We start from the raw sequence: 18,156 nt of genomic DNA on the forward strand, positions 1-18,156 counted from the left end.
TGGGTCCATACTTCTAACATTTCAAAATGCAACCTAAAGACATAAGAAAGCTTCTCCCATGAGCTACCCAAACCATGCCTACATAATGACCATGACCTGCCCGTTTCGTGAATTGGGAAATAAGTATTAAGAGAAATTAATTGCGTGCTCTCTCAGGAATCTCCGCGTAATTTGGAATTTTCCCAGAAGAAGGCAGCTACAGTGTATACATAAATGCATAATGGTTTTAAGTCACTTTACAAAGCCTTTTTGTATATTATCTGATTCTTTCCCTCTCTTCTAGATGCTGTTACCACTTTCATTTATTGGAAAAATTTTGTTATAACATAACAATGTGTCAGAAAAAATATACAAGGATTTTTTATGTTTTGCTTAATGAAACTGTCAGTAAAAACATATTTTAATGGCTTTGAATCAAGCACTGCCTACTTTATCAGCTACCTCTCCCTGGAGGACTCGCAAGAGCATGTACCATAGAGTAAAAAAACTGTGAAACAAGAGCGTCACTACAGACGGCGGGGAACTGATGACGTAACTACACGACAATCTTACCCACTCGGTGGTGGTTATTGCGCCTGCGCGGCGGTGTCGTGGTCGTGGTCTGGGTCTGCCGTGTGCCGGTTTCTCGTTGTCCAGTGAGCGAAACCGGCGCAACCATGAGCGGGACATTAGCCAAGATCGCCGAAATAGAGGCGGAGGTGATTTGTCTGTGTGTGTATGGGACAGTTAGTAGATTTTTAGATCATGTGAGAGTAGCTTCGGACTAGCATGCCTCACAGGAGATGGGTTATAAAGATAGGTTATGGGGGATGGGAGATGACAGCTGGTTTATATAGACATTGGGTGACATGATTAGGTGGTGCTAGTTGCTGGGTTATAGAGCCATATGGGGAGATGGTTAGGTGGTGCTAGTTGCTGGGCTATAGGGGCATCTGGTGACATGGTTAGGTGGTGCTAGTTGTTGGGCTATAGGGGCATCTGGAGACATGGTTAGGTGATGCTAGTTGCTGGGTTATAGAGCCATATGGGGAGATGGTTAGGTGGTGCTAGTTGCTGGGCTATAGGGGCATCTGGTGACATGGTTAATAGGTGGTGCTAGTTGTTGGGCTATATAATCATTGGTGGTCATGGTTAGATGGTGCTAGTTGCTGAGGTTTAAAGGCATTGTGGGACATGGCTGAGTGGCAATACTTGCTGGACATTGGGCAATGTTGTAGGATGGCATTGGAAGTGGCAGGAACTGGGTATTGAGAGAGAGTGTTTGCAGAGTGTTGGTTCAGCCTAGATGAAAGTAACTAGGCTACAGAGGCAGGGAAGATGCGGTGTACTAGTGGTGTTCTCTTTTCTGTAGATGGCCCGGACTCAGAAGAATAAAGCCACAGCACATCATCTTGGGCTGCTGAAAGCTCGCTTAGCTAAATTGCGTCGTGAGCTTATCACCCCGAAGGGGGGTGGAGGAGGTGGTCCTGGGGAAGGTAAGCATGCTTCTGAGCTCTGAACATTTTATTGCAAACACTGGGCTCAGGAGAACCAAATTGCACTTGTGCCTTATGACAGTACTAATTTACTTTAAACACTGGCTCACCTGACATCTGAAACTGGGGTGCACAGTTTTAGATGTCAGACAGGTGTCCAGCATTTAGTGCCTAGACATAGGTAAAAATAGGGTATTATACCAGTTTAAGATTTTCATGTCCTCCCATGCAATGGGCAGTAGGAGAACAATAAGTGTTTGTTTTTGTTTTTTTGTATAATTTGAATAAGGTTTAAGTTTTTCTTTAGTTACTGATCAAAATCACTTGTTTTGTAATTTGTTAAAATCTTTGTGTTATAGACAACATTTGTCTACTGCGCTCAGGAGCATAAATATTTTTTACATTAGTACAGGACCCTTATTTTAAGCTGTCCATATGTACAACTAGCATAAGATTTAAGTTTAAGTAGGGTAGGCTATTTTTAATATTTTGTAGATAAGTTTCAACAATCATACTGTTTCTGATGACCTAAAGCAGGCTTGTCCAACCTGCGGCCCTCCAGATGTTTGTGAAACTACAAGTCCCAGCATGCCCTTCCAGCTATCAACAGGTTGTCTACTAGCAAAGCATGCTGGGGTTTGTAGTTTCACAACACCTGGAGGGCCGCAGGTTGGACAGGCCTGACCTAAAGTAATTTGGCTAATAAGATATGTAGCTTTGTGTGCAGGGACTACAAATATCAGTTAATTCAGCACAATACTGCAATAGTAAATTAAGTAGGAAACTTGGGAGCAGAGCATTTTGTACCATGTAGAAGGGTTTATATTGGAAGTTGTGATATGTGTGATTTTATATAAGCAATATGTGAGCTTATGGTTTAATCAGGAATTCTTTCTCATAGGTTTTGATGTTGCAAAGACAGGAGATGCTCGAATTGGGTTTGTTGGATTTCCATCTGTGGGGAAGTCTACGCTCCTCAGTAACTTGGCTGGTGTTTACTCAGAAGTGGCAGCCTATGAGTTCACTACTCTGACCACAGTGCCTGGAGTTGTGAGATACAAAGGAGCCAAGATTCAGGTACACATTGGTTGTGGGAATTGTTCTCCTGAAGAACCACACATGATATATAAGGCACTATTTAGTGTCACACAAATCTAGTACTGCTACATATTAAAATAACTACTGTTTTGACAGTTGCTTGATCTCCCCGGAATCATTGAGGGGGCTAAAGACGGAAAAGGCAGAGGCCGACAAGTCATCGCAGGTGAGGTCTATCTTCTTATTGTGTATGCACTAGCATGTTGACTGGTTTTTAAATAGTAGTTTTTTCATCCTACAGTGGCTCGTACCTGCAATTTAATCCTTATCGTCTTGGATGTGTTAAAACCTTTGGGACACAAAAAGATAATTGAAAATGAACTGGAGGGTTTTGGTATCCGACTGAATAAGAAACCACCGAATATTGGGTACAAGAAAAAGGACAAAGGTGGCATTAACCTTACAGCCACGGTAAGTTATGTGGAAAGTTAACATTGAATTATGATATGTTGGTGAAATGTTGTTTGAAAGATCATGGTTAAATGGCTGTAGTCATTTGGTTGGTTAGGAAAGCTTCTCTGCACACTCCCATTTGTTTACTATTTATCAGCAGATATGCTGCTCCTGTATAGAAGAACAGATGTCTGAGAAAATAACATTTACATGGCAACCCTTTGAGTTAGTGCTTTGTCACCAACTACTCTGAGTATGATACAAGCCACTGGTTCCCACTTTAACTTTCTCTACCTTTATCAAGTCTCTGCATTATGGTTTTCTGCTCCGTATTCGAAGCACCAGTATCATCAGCTATTTATATAGCACCACTAATTCCGTAGCGCTGTACAGAGAACTCGCTCAAATCAGTCCCTGTCCTATTGGAGCTTACAGTCTAAATTCCCTAACATGCGCACAAACAAACCGAGAGAGACTAAGGTGAATTTAAAAGCAGCCAATTTACCTACTAGTTTGTTTTTGGAGTGTGGGAGGAAACCAAAGGAAACACGGGGAGAACATGTAAACTCCACACAGATAAGGCCATGGTCGGGAATCAAACCCATGACCCCAGGGGGGCAGAAGTGCTAACCACTAAGCCATTGTGCTGCCCAATAGACTACATCACTGTAAAATGGGTTAAAGGAATTTTACAAGCACTAGAATAGTATGCAAATACACTAGTGCTGTTTGCGGAAAGAATCCCCACAGTTCTTAAAATATTGCTCCACAATATTCAGGATCATGAATTAAAGAATATACAAATAGGTGAACAGGCTAAGACCCGCCTATCGAATTGTAGTTAAGATGTTAACTTTGAGAAGAGTGAAAACAATTTACCCATTGAATTATTCCTATTAAAACTGTGCTTTTCTTCCTCCTTTAGTGTCCTCAAACTGAGCTGGACAATGAGACTGTGAAGAGCATCCTAGCGGAGTACAAAATCCACAATGCAGATATCACTTTGCGCAGCGATGCCACAGCCGATGACCTGATAGATGTAGTTGAAGGAAATAGGTCTGTAAACAAACAAGGTGGGCTGTGATGTAGTTATACATTACTGTCTTAAGTATCTTCATTCTTTGTTTCTTTCAGAGTTTACATCCCCTGCATCTATGTATTGAATAAGATTGACCAGATCTCATTGGAAGAACTAGATGTGATTTACAAAGTGCCACATTGTGTACCAATCTCTGCCCATCACCGTTGGAACTTTGATGACCTCTTGGAAAAGATCTGGGATTATCTGCGATTAGTGCGAATGTGAGTGGTAGAAAGAGTACCCTGGGAGGATTTAGTGTATAGCACGGTTTCTCAGCCGCCTTCTCAAATCCCATCAGTAGTCCATCTTTCAATAGCTCATCTATAGATTGTAAGCTTGCGGGCAAGGCCATCTTACTTATTTGTCTGTTTTATCCAGTATTGTTTATTACCGTTTGTCCCCCATTGTAAAGTGCTACCGAATTTGCTGGTGTTATATAAATAATTGATGATGGGTGATAATTGCACTTGAAACAGTCAATCTACCAGTGCAGGAAATAGTAATACTGAAATTACCACTTTGTGTGTCGTGTCTCTAACACTCAATGTTGTTTCTTGAGGGTTTTTTTTTGTTTTAAGTGTTGTGACCAACTACTTTTATAACGTCTCTTTATTTTTATTTTTTTCTCTAGTTACACTAAACCAAAGGGTCAGTTACCTGATTACACAGCACCAGTTGTACTTCCTGATTCTCATACAACAGTGGAAGACTTCTGTACCAAAATTCACAAAAACCTTATCAAAGAATTCAAATAGTAAGTATTTATTTTACCGGTTCTAGTATAATATAGATTAGTAATGCAATGAAGACCGTTTTGTTAATTTATATAGTAATTTAACATTTCTTCTCGGTTCAGTGAACACTATTTTATGTTCTGAGCCCATGTTCAAATGGGAACATTTTAAGGGGCTGATTGTCATGCTCTAGATTAGTATTGCTATGTGTGTTTTGTTACAGTAGATGTTAAGTTTACTGTTCTTAGTTTTGCAAAATATAAAATGGTAGAAATAGAAATCTAACACCACCTTCAAATCTTCCCCACAGTGCATTGGTTTGGGGAGCTTCTGTAAAGCACAATCCTCAGAAAGTTGGCAAAGATCACGTTATGGAAGATGAAGATGTCATTCAGATTGTGAAGAAATAATCCTGACCATTTTCCTCATGTTATCACTTCTGCAGCCACTGAACACCCCTGCAAATAACGTGTCGCCCTTCTGTAAATATCTCCTAAGCAAATTGTCAATAAAATCTGCTTTAATCGCCCTTCAGCTGCCTTTTTCTTTTTTAATTGGATCTTGTCGACCGGAAGCAAAGTTAAGGTGAACATAAGAACTAGGCAATCTGGGGGTAAATGTATCAATATGCGGGTTCTTCAACACCCGCGTGTTCAGCCTCTTCCGCGATTAAATTTCAAGCGGCGCTGCATTGTAAAGGGGAGTTAACCCTTTACAATGCAGCGCCGCTTGAAATTTAATCGCGGAAGAGGCTGAACACGCGGGTGTTGAAGAACCCGCATATTGATACATTTACCCCCTGGTCTGCTTAGCAATCGGTAAGAAGAAACTCACTAGATGGTAGATGGTAAAATAAAAGAACATCATGGAAAAAAAAAATATATATGTTAATACTTGGTAAAGTCAGTGGGCACAGACATTGCTTAAGGGATTAAGCTCTGCGCATAAGGGAGGAGGCACTTGAAACCTATGATTCTACCTCCTCTCATGTTTAACTGGTCCTGCTTGGGGGAAGGGAGGGGGAGAGTGTGGTGGTAAATATGTAGCAAGGAATGGAAACCTCAATCCAGACCTCTGAGTATGAACATAAATTGTGTCCAGCTGCATTACTTCTGATTTACTGATGACAAATAGGAGCACTACCCTCCTTTTTATCTATTGTAAAGTTTGGAACAGACAACAACGCTGGGCCGATCATGTTCAGTGAACTTACCAGGTTATTTCTGTTCTTATATTTAGCTTTGTAATACACATGCTTTGATATCTTTAAACGTACCAGAATAACTTGACTTTATATTTTTAAGCTATAAAGGTAACTAAGTTAATTCACTGAAAGACATTGGCTGAAAGTCCGCTCTTTTTTTCGTTTTCGTGTTTACTTCTGCAATGCCTAAACATCTAGGATGCTGTGTTAAGAGTTCTTCAGTGATAAAGGGGATTAGGACACATTTTGTCTGAGTGTAGATGGAGCTGGGCAGGGAGAATTTTATGGTCTCAACCGGTCATGTGATTTTCCTAGCTAAAATATTAAGGGAGCAGGAAGTAGGCTTTAGAGCAGGCCTGTCCAACCTGTGGCCCTCCAGATGTTTGTGAAACTACAAGTCCCAGCATGCCCTTCCAGCTATCAACAGGTTGTCTACTGGCAAAGCATGCTGGGGCTTGTAGTTTCACAACACCTGGAGGGCCGCAGGTTGGACAGGCCTGCTTTAGAGAATCTTTACCACAGCTGCAAAGGCTAAAAAATGGAGACTGAGAAAAGCAGTTTTTTCCCTTTTCTACTACATGGCAGCCCTCACAATGGGTTAACTCCCTATTCAGCTAGGTGTAGACAGGAAAAACAACACACCTGGAAGGTATAAAAGGGTATTCCACCTCAACATTGGTGTCTTGTAATTGCGGGCACCCTTAAGTGCAGCTGACGCCCACAGGATATGGCTCTTTTTTTGCTTCGGGTGCATGTGTGCCTCAAAGACTCCAGGACACACACAATCTTGGATACCTGCACAGATGGACTAGGAGCCCACCCCAAAGAAGCTGAAGGACATCCCAAGGTAAGCCCTTACTGCGGGTGTTTACTGCTGGTTTTAGTGTTCAGTTAACTTTTTTTGGGGGGGAGAGGGGGGGCGCAGTACCCTTATGGAACATGTGCAATGGTAAAGGTCCAGCAAGGTTGGCAATAATTTGTGTGGAGCCTTAGATAACCCTTTACCAATAGACCATGGGGGAGTTTTGTGTGAGATGTGCCCCTAAAAAGGTAAAAGATCTTCAACCTCCAGAACAGTTTAAGCAGTTTTACTCATGGATCATAAAAACAATGCAGGAATCTCTGCCCCAGGAGCAGGTGTCAAAGATGATGGGGGCCCACTGAAAGGTCCCATGGACAGAAAGATCGAAAGTTGTTTTAAGGAACATTTCCTCTGGAAACTGAAGCTACTGCTACCCATGATTTTAGTTGTAATGCCAGAGTCTTTAGCTTGTGGGCTAGCCCATTACATCAGAATCAGTAGACAAAATCTGCTAAAGTGCGTAGAAATTCTGCAAAAAAAAAAAATCAATTTTTTTTTTTTTTTTTTTTTTAATGTGAGGCCCTGCTAGATGCTATCGTTTTCTCCTTCAGAAGCATGTCTTCGGCGGTAGTAGCAAGAAGAACTGTTTTGGCTACGCCTGTGGACAGCATACTGGCAATACAGTTTAGTCATGCTTCTGTTTGAAGGTAGTTTTTCTTGGTAAAAAAATCAATATGATGCAAAGGTCTGCTGTTCATAGTGCTAGTCGCCTACTGCAGGATAAAAAAGGAAGGTGTTTTTTGAATTTGTCCTCTAGATAGCAATGCAAAGAGGCTTGTGCTTATAGACCTAAGAAGCAGTACTCCAGACAATTTGATAATATTGTGAGACAGTCCTTTCGGCCCTTTAAAACAAAAAGGGGTAGGCCAGGACAACAAATCCAACCTCTGCTGGTTCCGGTTGGCGGCAGAATTTCACACTTTTACGGAGGTTTGGAAACTGACCACTCGAGATCCAGTGGGTTCTGGAGATTGACACCAAATGCTACGAGAGAGAATTTTACACTTGGCCTCATGGAGACAAGTTTGTCATATCCCCAAGTCCATCATCCCTCTTAGAACAACAGGATTAAGAAGACAGCCTCTGGAGCCTGTTGAAGGCAGAAGCAATTGTTCCTGCAATCCAGAAAGGCAGTGGAGTTTTATCCATAACTATTTCTAGTTGAAACGGCATCAGGAGCTTTCAGGACTGTGCTGGACTTACGAACTCTCAATTGTTTTGTGCAAGCAAGACACTTCCAGATGGAGTCAGTCAACTCTATCCTCAAGGCAATAGAAAGGAGACTTCTTAACCTCAATAGATCTAGGGTGCATATTTTCACATCCTTATTACAATCCAGCACCAGTGGTTACTAAGATTCTGCGTCCAAGGTCGTCACTTTCAGTTTACTTGCCTCCCATTTGGACTTTCCACATTCCCAAGAATCTTTACCAAGGTGCTGGTAGTTCTTATGGCAGCGCTCGGAAAGCTAGGCATAACTCTGTAGACCTATTTAGATGACATCTTGATCGTAGCAAAGTCAGAAGAGGTTCCCCGAAGTATGACATCCCAAGTGGTTCTTTTTCTTCAACAACATGGTTGGGTGATCAACATACCGAACAGTCATCTAGTACCCTAACAGCAACTCCTGTTCCAAGAGTCCAAGTAGATACAGAAAGAGACAAGGTATGCCTCTCTCAGGAAAGACTGATCGATTCAATCCCCGGTGCACCATGTTAAAACACAGGTCTCGGCAAAGACCTGTCTCCGTCTGCTAAGAATGTTTTCCTCAACCATAGGCATTCTTTCCTGGACAAGGTGGCATATGAGGGACCTTCAAACACATCTACTTGCAAAGTGGGACCGCACTGTGGGGTCTTTAGACTTCATGCTCAAACTTTCAAAACCCGCAAAATATTCTCTCAGTTGGCAACATCCAGGTCTATGGAATCAAGGTGTGGCTCTTTCAAAGCCAGAGTAGACGATTCTTAAAACAAATTCCAGTTCCGTAGGTTGGGGTGCTCATCTGCTTTGCTAAATCCCATCGTGAGGGCTGCTGAGGAGTAGGAAAAGGAAAATTATAGTTATGGTTAATTTCCTTGAAATACTCTATGGCATCTCTGTTTCCCACCCATGTTCTATAGTTTCGTTTTGAAGGACAGCTTGGAAAGTTATGAAAGACACCAATGTAGAGGAGGAGTCTCCCTAATATATCCTCCAGGAGTGTTGAATTTTTACTGTCTGTACTCGGCTGCCATGGATCAAGGAAAGGAAATTAACGTTAAGTATAATTCTCAATTTTTCTGGATGGTACTTGACTGTTTTGATCACCAAGCTGTAAGACTTCATATATTGAGCTGTTTGCCTCACATGTTGAATGGTGATATCCAAAAACCTGCCTTAACAAACTCCATTCATGATGATGGTTACTTGCTTGTGAGAAGTTAGCCATAAGTACTGCTAAAACCTTCATGAACATGGAAGGTGCTGAAACACCAAGGATACTGCAGACATAGTAATGAAAGAATAAAACTAGCTACAGGTTACGCTCTGGTCAGTACATTATAGTTAAGAATCAGTGTGCAGCACACCTGAAGACTCCGGAAGAACTTTGTGTTGTGCCACGATTGGTTGCTCTTCCTGTTCTAAGTTGATCGGAGAGAAGCAAGGGCATGTTTCTTCAGGCGTTGAAGCCCTGGAGACATGCTGGGTGCATTATAGGAAGCACCATTTAAGGATTTCTGGTTTCTATCACTGGAGTAAAAGCTGTACCAAATTCAAAACTGATTTCAGGTTAATTTGGTACAACAAAAGGAGAATGGAGCCTGCCCCACAGAGTTACTATATCACAGAACCTAGGTAGGCCCCATCAGTGTCTATTTAATTTAATTTTGCTTTATTTATTTTTCACTGTGAAAGGTTTTAGTGTGGTGGGTTTTTTGTATTGTTTTTTTTAAAAATACCCTTCTGGGGGGGGGGGGGAGAAAGCTTGCAAGTCATATCATAGGATTTGTGGACCCTGTGATAAGGAGTTACCTAATGACTAATTGCAGCCTCTGGGTGTGGATTGTACTCCTTTGAGTTCTTAAGGAAACAGGTCAGCCACCAGAACAATTTTAGAGAGCTAATGGACTGGATGAAAAAAAATATACTAAAAGAAGATATATATGCTCTTCTAATCAGTAAAGACCCAGGTCAAATATAGGATTAGATATGGATGATTTACCAGGCCTCTCTTTGTACGCATCAAGTGGATCTGTTGGAGACGAAGATTGGCCTTCAGACAACGAAGAGGGTGAGATTAAAGAAGAAACCAGATAATGTAATAAGCCTAGTAGAAGTACTACTAAAAAGAATTGATAAAGTATTGGGAATTTTGAATATACCAACATTTCAGAATTCTTTCTTTGAGGAGATTCAGCCTAAACACAATGTTTACAGCATAAAGTTATTTAAATATCTGATTAAAAAAAGAATGGGAGCAACCAGATAGACATCCATTGAACCCTAAAATGATTGAAATAATATAACCCTTTCAGATAATGGCGGAAATATAGGAAAATGTGATTTTGGTCTAAAAGTTGATGCAGTGGTAGATAACCTCTAAGCAAAAACTACCATTGCACTGGCCGATGGTGGATCCTTAAAGGACTCTATGGATAGGAGTCCTTATAATTTGGATTGAAGCCCGGTATCAAGAACCAGGAGATTGCTGAAAGCAGAGCCAGGAACTGCTTGAGGAAAGGTCAGAATGGCACAGGATACAGATGCTAACGTGTAATGCTATCACTGTCCATGAGAGCAGGATAGGCGAGAGCTAATAAAGTGCAGCTTCTCAATCGGCAGTCAGAGGGAGACACAGCTGAACTGCATAGCCAATAGCCGAGGAGCAAGCAGAATGCAAAGCTGATCCTTTTGTTCAAAGATTAGTTTAGTGATGCTTCACTTTTTGAAGGTTCTTTATTGTTCAGAGATAAATTACATTCAATGGTCCAAAAATGGGCTGGGGGAAATTACTCCATGTTCTGAAAAGATCATTGTTTGCTCGACAACAGGGAAGTAAGAAGATATTGGCCTGGTAGACAGTACTTTAGACCAGGCCTGTCCAACCTGCGGCCCTCCAGGTGTTGTGAAACTACAAGTCCCATCATGCCCTTCCAGCTATCAACTGGTTGTCTACTGGCAAAGCATGCTGGGGCTTGTAGTTTCACAACACCTGGAGGGCCGCAGGTTGGACAGGCCTGCTTTAGACAGTCCTTTTCTGGTTCTAGGAGCCAAGAAAGAAGATGTAGACCAAATTATCAAATTATTTACAGAGTTGGATCCTAACTATCCAGGATTAGTGGGTATGAGACATTGTAGCCACAGGTTACAAAATAGAATATTACGGCTATACACAAAATAACACAAGTCCCATCCAGCTCTCTACTTCATATAAATCTAAATACCAACAAGATATCACAAGTAAAAATCTGTGTATTATATTTTGCATAGTAAAAAAATATGCATACAATGCACATAAAAACAACAAATAAGGGAATCACTGTTATGCAATCTTATATATGGTAATAAGTACCAATAGACTTTATACTTGGGCAAGGAAAGGTTGTGGGGTAAGGCACGCAATGAACAGTTTAGCCCTAGAGAAAAAAAAAACCCAAAAAGCTGATAAAATACGGAACTAGAAAAACTCCCTCTATATGGAGGTGGTGCACTGTTGCGAAATATGTGTGATAAGCCAATTCTTTGTTTATAGTATGTTTGCTCCATTCCAAGGATGAATGTGTTCAAAAAGTCTAGGACTCCAGTCTCCCTACGGCAGAGATGATCAACAGTTTATAGACACTTCTGTGGCAACAACTAAATTCACTAGTGCCGGGGAATTTAGAAGGGACAGGATTACATTCTAAACTCTGCCCAGTACAAAAGAAGGCGACTTCAGGACAGTACTGGCTTGAAGAAGGTTGAACAAATTTATTCAAATAAAGCACTTTCATGTTACACTTTCTAAGATCCATAAATTTACAAGATGCCTATCTGCATATTGCAGTAGCATTCCAACACCATTTTTTTTTCTCGGATTTAGTGTTAGGTCACTACTTTTTAATTAACTTTTCTACCATTCCGTCTTGCAATATCTCCAAAAGAATTTATCAAAGTGTTGGTGGTTCTAATAGTGGCACTAAAAAAAGCAAACGAATCATGGTCTGGCTGTATCTGGACAACATTTTGGTGGTAGGAGGATCAGAAGAAATATCCCAAGAAAAAGAACAGAGAAGGTGATGATTTGTCTGTGGAATCATCTCTGGATCAAGAAATCAAGTTAACAAAGTCAGTCTGAGAATCTCTCAAATGGTGGGTAGAACCTAAGGAGAATCCCAGGAACACCTATTTCAGAACTGGTATGGCTTATCTTGACAATCGATTCCTGCACCAAAAGCTATGGGACACATTTGAGCTCAAAGATGGTACAAGGTGTCGGGAGTCAAGAAGAAAAAGAGCTGCATATAAGTATCCTATAAATTAGAGTAGTTTGGAAGGCAACTATGCTTTTTCAAACTTTCTTACCCCATGCTCATCTCAAGGTATTCTTGGACAATCAGACAGTGGTAGCATTCATAAATAAACAGGCAGATATCAGCAGTACAGTTACTATGAAAGACCAAACACCGATCATGATGTGGGCAGAATGCAACATAAATTCTTTTTCAACTCTTCATGCAGCCATTAAAAACAACATAGTGGCAGATTATCTCAGCCATTACCAGATTCCATCAGGAGAACAGGGTTTTGCTTACTGGTACAAAGGTTACAATATAGATTTAATGGCACTTGGGTCAGAATACCAAACATCATCTTTTTGGTGATCCCAACAGGGGAGGGGATAGATGCCTTAACAAAACCCTGTAAAATCAATTTATGTTATATATACACCTCCATTCCCCTCATTCCAGGAATTCTAAGAGAAAACAAAAGACCAAAAGGAAGCAGCAGAGGTGATAGTAAATCTCCCCTTCTGGCCTCGTTGACCATGGTTTGTCATAGCCTGGGAAATGCTTCTAGAGCTACCATGGTTTCCACCATTATCTCCAGATCTTCTGTACAAAGGACCACTATTATACCCGATTCAGAATACACTCTAATTGATAGGATGGAAATTGGGCGGACATTGCTCAAGAGCAAAGACGTTTCTAATAGTAAATAATTTTTTTTTACAATCCTATAAAAGCAAAACTCTTCAATAATTTATATATTTTGGAAAAAGTTTATCTGCTGATGCAAACAAAGCTCTATTAGTCCATTGACACCAGGTATTTCACAAATATTGGATTTTCTTCAGCAAGTTCGAAACAAGGATTTGGATCTTAAGACTGTGAAAGTTCAAGTTTCAGCATTAAGCATCCTTTTAGATACGAGATCAGCATTGGAAGGATTAATCTGTTTCTTCCAGGCCATGAAGAGAATTCGGCCATATATTAGGCCATTTATAGCACCATGAGATCTTAATTTTGTACAGAATTCATCAGCAACAAGTCCATTGTAGCCTTTACAAGAAACTTATTTCATATGGCTCATTCTTTTTGGCAATGATTTCTGCAAGACAGGATAAATGGATGCGCATGATGCAAGGAAACATTTCTGAATATTTTTCCAGATAAAGGATATTAAGGACAAATCAAATCTAGGAGTCACATTATATAGAATCAAGTGTTTCTTTCCTGCCTATGCTTAGCTGAGTAGGAAGTTAACACATTGGTTCAACCTTAGGGATCTGTTTGCAGAATGCGTTAAAATCTTTTACAGAAAAGTAAGCCGCAGTTACTTGTGGAGCTATGTATCAATTCTAGAGCTGTAATCTACATGGCAATATCCTCAATCTTCTCCAGTCTATGCCTCCACCTCTGATTTGCCAATTTAATCTAGTGGGCACAAACCATAGCTTTATGTGGAGCCCATAAAATAAATAGGGCTGTAAGCCTTTTATAATTTTCAGTGTAATACTGAATAATAATGCCTGTAATCTCTTGCTGTATTACATTATATGCTTATATGGCCTCATTTAAACACCAAATTGGAGGTGTTGGTTGTTAAAAAATGGAATGCCATTTCCACATGAGTGATGTCCAACCATGACATCTTGCACACAGCGGAAGAGAACCTGGCATCGGCTATAATATTCATTTTAATATATGATTTGGGAGAGTTAGAATAAAAGGAAACAGCTTCCCTTCTAAACTGAAGGAGTCTCCAGTCGTTCCACAAAGTAAATAGTTTCATCATGAAACTATTTATGAAATTAAATAGAGGCTTGTGAGAGAGTTTTGACATGAAATAAGCTGGAGGACCTATAGAACTTCTGGGTTAGAGATACATTTAATTTGCCAGCTACAATTAAGTCAACTAATGTCATATTCAATATCTGGGCTCCAAGATTAAAATTAAATTTAGTTCAATTTTCTCTGGGAGCATAGATACCAATGCAAATCTCTGGTTTGTCCAGCAACTTAACCTCTTATAGGTCTATCTTTTGTGTGATTAGTAATAAATGGAATGAATATTATAGTAATGAATGTTTACTGTGAAGAAACAATCAGCAACTGAGTGGAGTCTTGCATGTATATTTTATCAGAATATGAATTTTTTTGCAAAATGCAGAAGATAGGGATGAAATGAACTGCTGGCCACTTATAGCTGTGGGAAAGTATTTATCTACAGGTTGTTGTTGAAGTCAGCAAATTGGATAAAGTCATTTCAATTAAAGTCGAGCAAACTTGGTTGTCTTTGTCTGAAAAGATGCGTATGGTACGCATCTACGTACAAGGGCACGCTACGGCGTGAAAGGGCGTACGCATCCACTACACGTGGCAGCAACAGTAATTGGTCTTTTACCATACATTCGCACAAACACGCATACTTATAAAATAGTACACATTAATGGTAGTTGCAACACATAGTCAGTTATGTCGAAATATAGTAGTATTTATATGTTATATCAGAGTTACATGCATATTAGTGAAATACACGGAACGGGTTGAAGGAATCACATCATGAGTGGTATCATAATGAACTTTGTTACATATCCTACTGTTTGGTTCACTCTGCGAGGGAATCGTAGCGTGCATACACAAGTTATGAATGATAGGGAATTATGAACTACTTAAGACTAAGGAATCTTGGCGGGAAGAGCAGAGCATACCCCCTGCAGAGGTGACCCCCTCCTTTGGATTCCTTAGGATGAACCAGCTAATGATTGACAACCCCTTGGACATTCCTGAGACCTGGACCAATAGATGCAAGCCATACCATCTTCATTGTATTACTGTATTTGATTGTGTATATAAGCAGCAGCTTGTGATCCAGTGTGCAGACATCTTGTCCCCAGACTTCAGGATTGAATGACTGCACTGGAACCAGAGCGCCTGCGATAAGTAACGGCTGTATTTACTATTACTTCGCTTGAGCATATTATTCTACTTATTGCGAATAAATCTTTGTGCGTTGGAAACACAAATCGAGGTTCGACAATCGTTATTGGTTAGCGACAATACGCACATAACATTGTCTATCATCTTAAGCTAAAATTTTGCACAATGCATATATTATTCAGATATAGGTAAAAAAAATATTATTGATTAAATAGAACATGGTTCCTGTCATTAAGGGGTTAAGGAAGAAACCTGACAGCAGAAATGGACCACCACCTGGCCAAAATCTCAATGTTGATGTACTCCTCCTAAAAGGAACATGTGTAAAACCAATGATTAGAGTTGAGAGAGAATGAGTGAACAGTATGGACCAAACCAATGTCAACAGAAAGCACCCATAAGGCACACACCAGCAACTGATAGGTCAGAATGAGGCCAATCTTTTTTGCAAGGTATGGTGTGACCAGTCTACCACTCTGTAAGGATAGCAGCTTTATGTTTATCTTTATCTTTATCTAGTCCAGTTCATCCCAGTCCAAACCCTGAAAAACAGTCTTATGCCATTATCCCTCCTCCACCAAACTTCACAGTTGGCATAATAAAGTCAGGCAGGTAACATTCTACTGGCATTCACCATACCCAGACTCGCCCATCTGACTGCCACACATAAAAGCGTGTTTCGTCACTCCACAGTACACGTTTCCACTGCTCCACTGTCCAGTGTCGGTGTGCTTTACACCACTCCATCTGACGCTTGGCATTGGTCTTGGTGATGTGAGGCTTGTATGCAGCTGCTTGGCTATGGAAACCCATTCCATTAAGCTCCCGACGCACAGTTTTTGTGCTTACATTAATGCCAGTGGAAGTTCAGAACTCTTCAGCTATGGAATCAGCAGAGCGTTGACTTTTACGCACTATGCGCCTTAGCAATCGTTGACTCCACTCTGTGATTTCATGTGGTCTTCCGCTTCATGGGAGCTGCTGTTGTTCCTAAATGCTTCTCCTTTCTAATAATATCACTTACAGTTGACTGTGGAACATCCAGCAGGGATAAAATTTCACAAACCATCTTATTGCAAAGGTGTCACGCTTGAAGTCACTTGAAGTAGCTTTTTAGAACGGCTTATTTTGCATCACAAATGTTTGCAAATGGAGACTGCATAGATAGGTGCTTGATTTTATACACCTCTCGCACCGAGCCTGATTGAAAAACTTCAATTCAATAATTAACAGATGTGACCAAATACTTTTGTTGAGAGAGAGAAAGAGAGAGAGAGTGTGTGTGTGTGGTAAGATAATGTAAGTGATATATTAGGGATAGATGTAAACAAAATCTCCTTGTACTCAAAATCCACAAACTGAAATTTGCAATACTACAGCAGAGAAAAAACTCAGTCAATAAATGTAGGTGCAATATCCACATATTTGTTTAATTAATTTGATTGCAGATATCCTTAGATTCCCAAAAATAAGGCATAGCAGAAGTATGTGTATATGTGTATATATATATATATATATATATTTGTCCAATGCATGAATAGAAAAACAACATCCTGCACCCCAAAGCAAGATACCACTGCTTTCCATGTATAATCCTTTTAGGTAAACACCAGAGTAGCTAGCTACTCATAGCACAAACATATGAACATTTGAAACAAAGCCCAAACCCAGAATATGATGTTGCTCCAAGTAACTTGAAAAAGTGATTGAGATATTGGGGTACATATCACACATTATTCCATGCAACCGGTCTATCCCAGTACAATGTGATTATAATGAAATGCGTAAGCATTTATATATATATATATATATATATATATATATATATATATAAGTTCAGTATATATATATATATATATATATATATATATATATATATATATATATATATATATATATATATATATACTGAACTTCAGACAGACTGATTGATTTTCACATTTGGGTCCTTTCAAATAGCAATGTAAATGCCAGGAAGTCTGCCTTAGTTGGCATTGAAGCTCACTGCTACCTTGGAATTAAAGTGATCATAACTTATTTTGCTGGGAGGAGCATTAAGATTCTTGCTTCATATTAATTTTGACTGCAATGAGTTTTTAGCACTATTACATGTTGTACCCTGGAGCTAAGTAATTTAACAGATCAGATACGCTGTATCAACAACAAGCTACTCCACACTGATGTTTCATGGCATTCTGGGGGGACCTTGATGTCTATAAATAGACCTCTGTAGCCTGGTGTTTCCACAGAAACCAAGAAGGAAATGACAAAGAACTGACATGTTCATGGTTGAATGTTTTTCTCCTAGTGTGTGGTTATGACCTTAACTATTCGCCTCACTAATGGTTCCCAATGGCAGGCACACCTCTGTGTCATGGTCTGACACGTTACCTGCTTATCTATTACCATAGTGCCAGCTCAGACAAAACTGATGTCCTACATAAGCCCTAAGGAGTTAGAGGTAAGTTAATTCTGTAAAGGACCCCTAAACAGAAAGCATATTTTTAATCTTTCCCATGTAAGCCTGTTATACCCTGCAGGGTCCTCACTAGAAGAGTCCTATAGCACATTGGTCGAGCTCCTTGCAAACCCTTCATCAGTATACAAACGAAAATGAGGATGGGATAGGCATTCCACACTGTCAGCAGACCAGTCCAACATGGATTAAAACTTGGCATATTATAGAGGCCGGGGAGTTGGAACCACTGGCTGGAGGCAGTGCAATCCTTCTTTGGGTACTGGAAACTATACTTCCAGCATGTCAGTGAAACACGCAGTGATGTCAAAGACTGACTGTTACAGAGAGATTCACTTCAGGGAAGGAATAGTACAGCAGTGCGGCCAGAGAGTAGTAAAATGCGACCATTGCTAAGACCTCAGCCTTACCAAGCGAAGCCAGTGGAG

At 40.2% G+C, this 18,156-nt stretch overlaps 1 protein-coding gene across 1 annotated transcript; it reads left to right on the plus strand.

Annotated features, from left to right (window-relative positions):
* The first annotated feature begins 540 nt into the window (after nt 1-540).
* Nucleotides 541-5,310, plus strand: DRG1 (developmentally regulated GTP binding protein 1). Its single transcript, XM_075215241.1, has 9 exons — nt 541-698; nt 1,352-1,475; nt 2,377-2,552; nt 2,670-2,739; nt 2,815-2,984; nt 3,892-4,022; nt 4,101-4,268; nt 4,679-4,801; nt 5,092-5,310. Exons 1-9 carry the CDS (start codon nt 657-659, stop codon nt 5,189-5,191), a joined length of 1,104 nt encoding a protein of 367 aa, XP_075071342.1. The 5' UTR covers nt 541-656; the 3' UTR covers nt 5,192-5,310.
* Nucleotides 5,311-18,156: the final 12,846 nt, after the last annotated feature.

The sequence above is a fragment of the Mixophyes fleayi genome, chromosome 1 (genome assembly GCF_038048845.1).
Source record: "Mixophyes fleayi isolate aMixFle1 chromosome 1, aMixFle1.hap1, whole genome shotgun sequence".
Taxonomy (NCBI): Eukaryota; Metazoa; Chordata; class Amphibia; order Anura; family Limnodynastidae; genus Mixophyes; species Mixophyes fleayi.

What these genes read in the sequence shown, in the direction of transcription:
- DRG1 (XM_075215241.1), top strand. Translation starts at nt 657, where the DNA reads ATGAGCGGGACATTAGCCAAGATCGCCGAAATAGAGGCGGAG. An exon ending in AGGAGGTGGTCCTGGGGAAG is followed by an intron (nt 1,476 to 2,376) that starts GTAAGCATGCTT and finishes TCTTTCTCATAG; the next exon opens with GTTTTGATGTTGCAAAGACA. An exon ending in GATGTAGTTGAAGGAAATAG is followed by an intron (nt 4,023 to 4,100) that starts GTCTGTAAACAA and finishes TGTTTCTTTCAG; the next exon opens with AGTTTACATCCCCTGCATCT.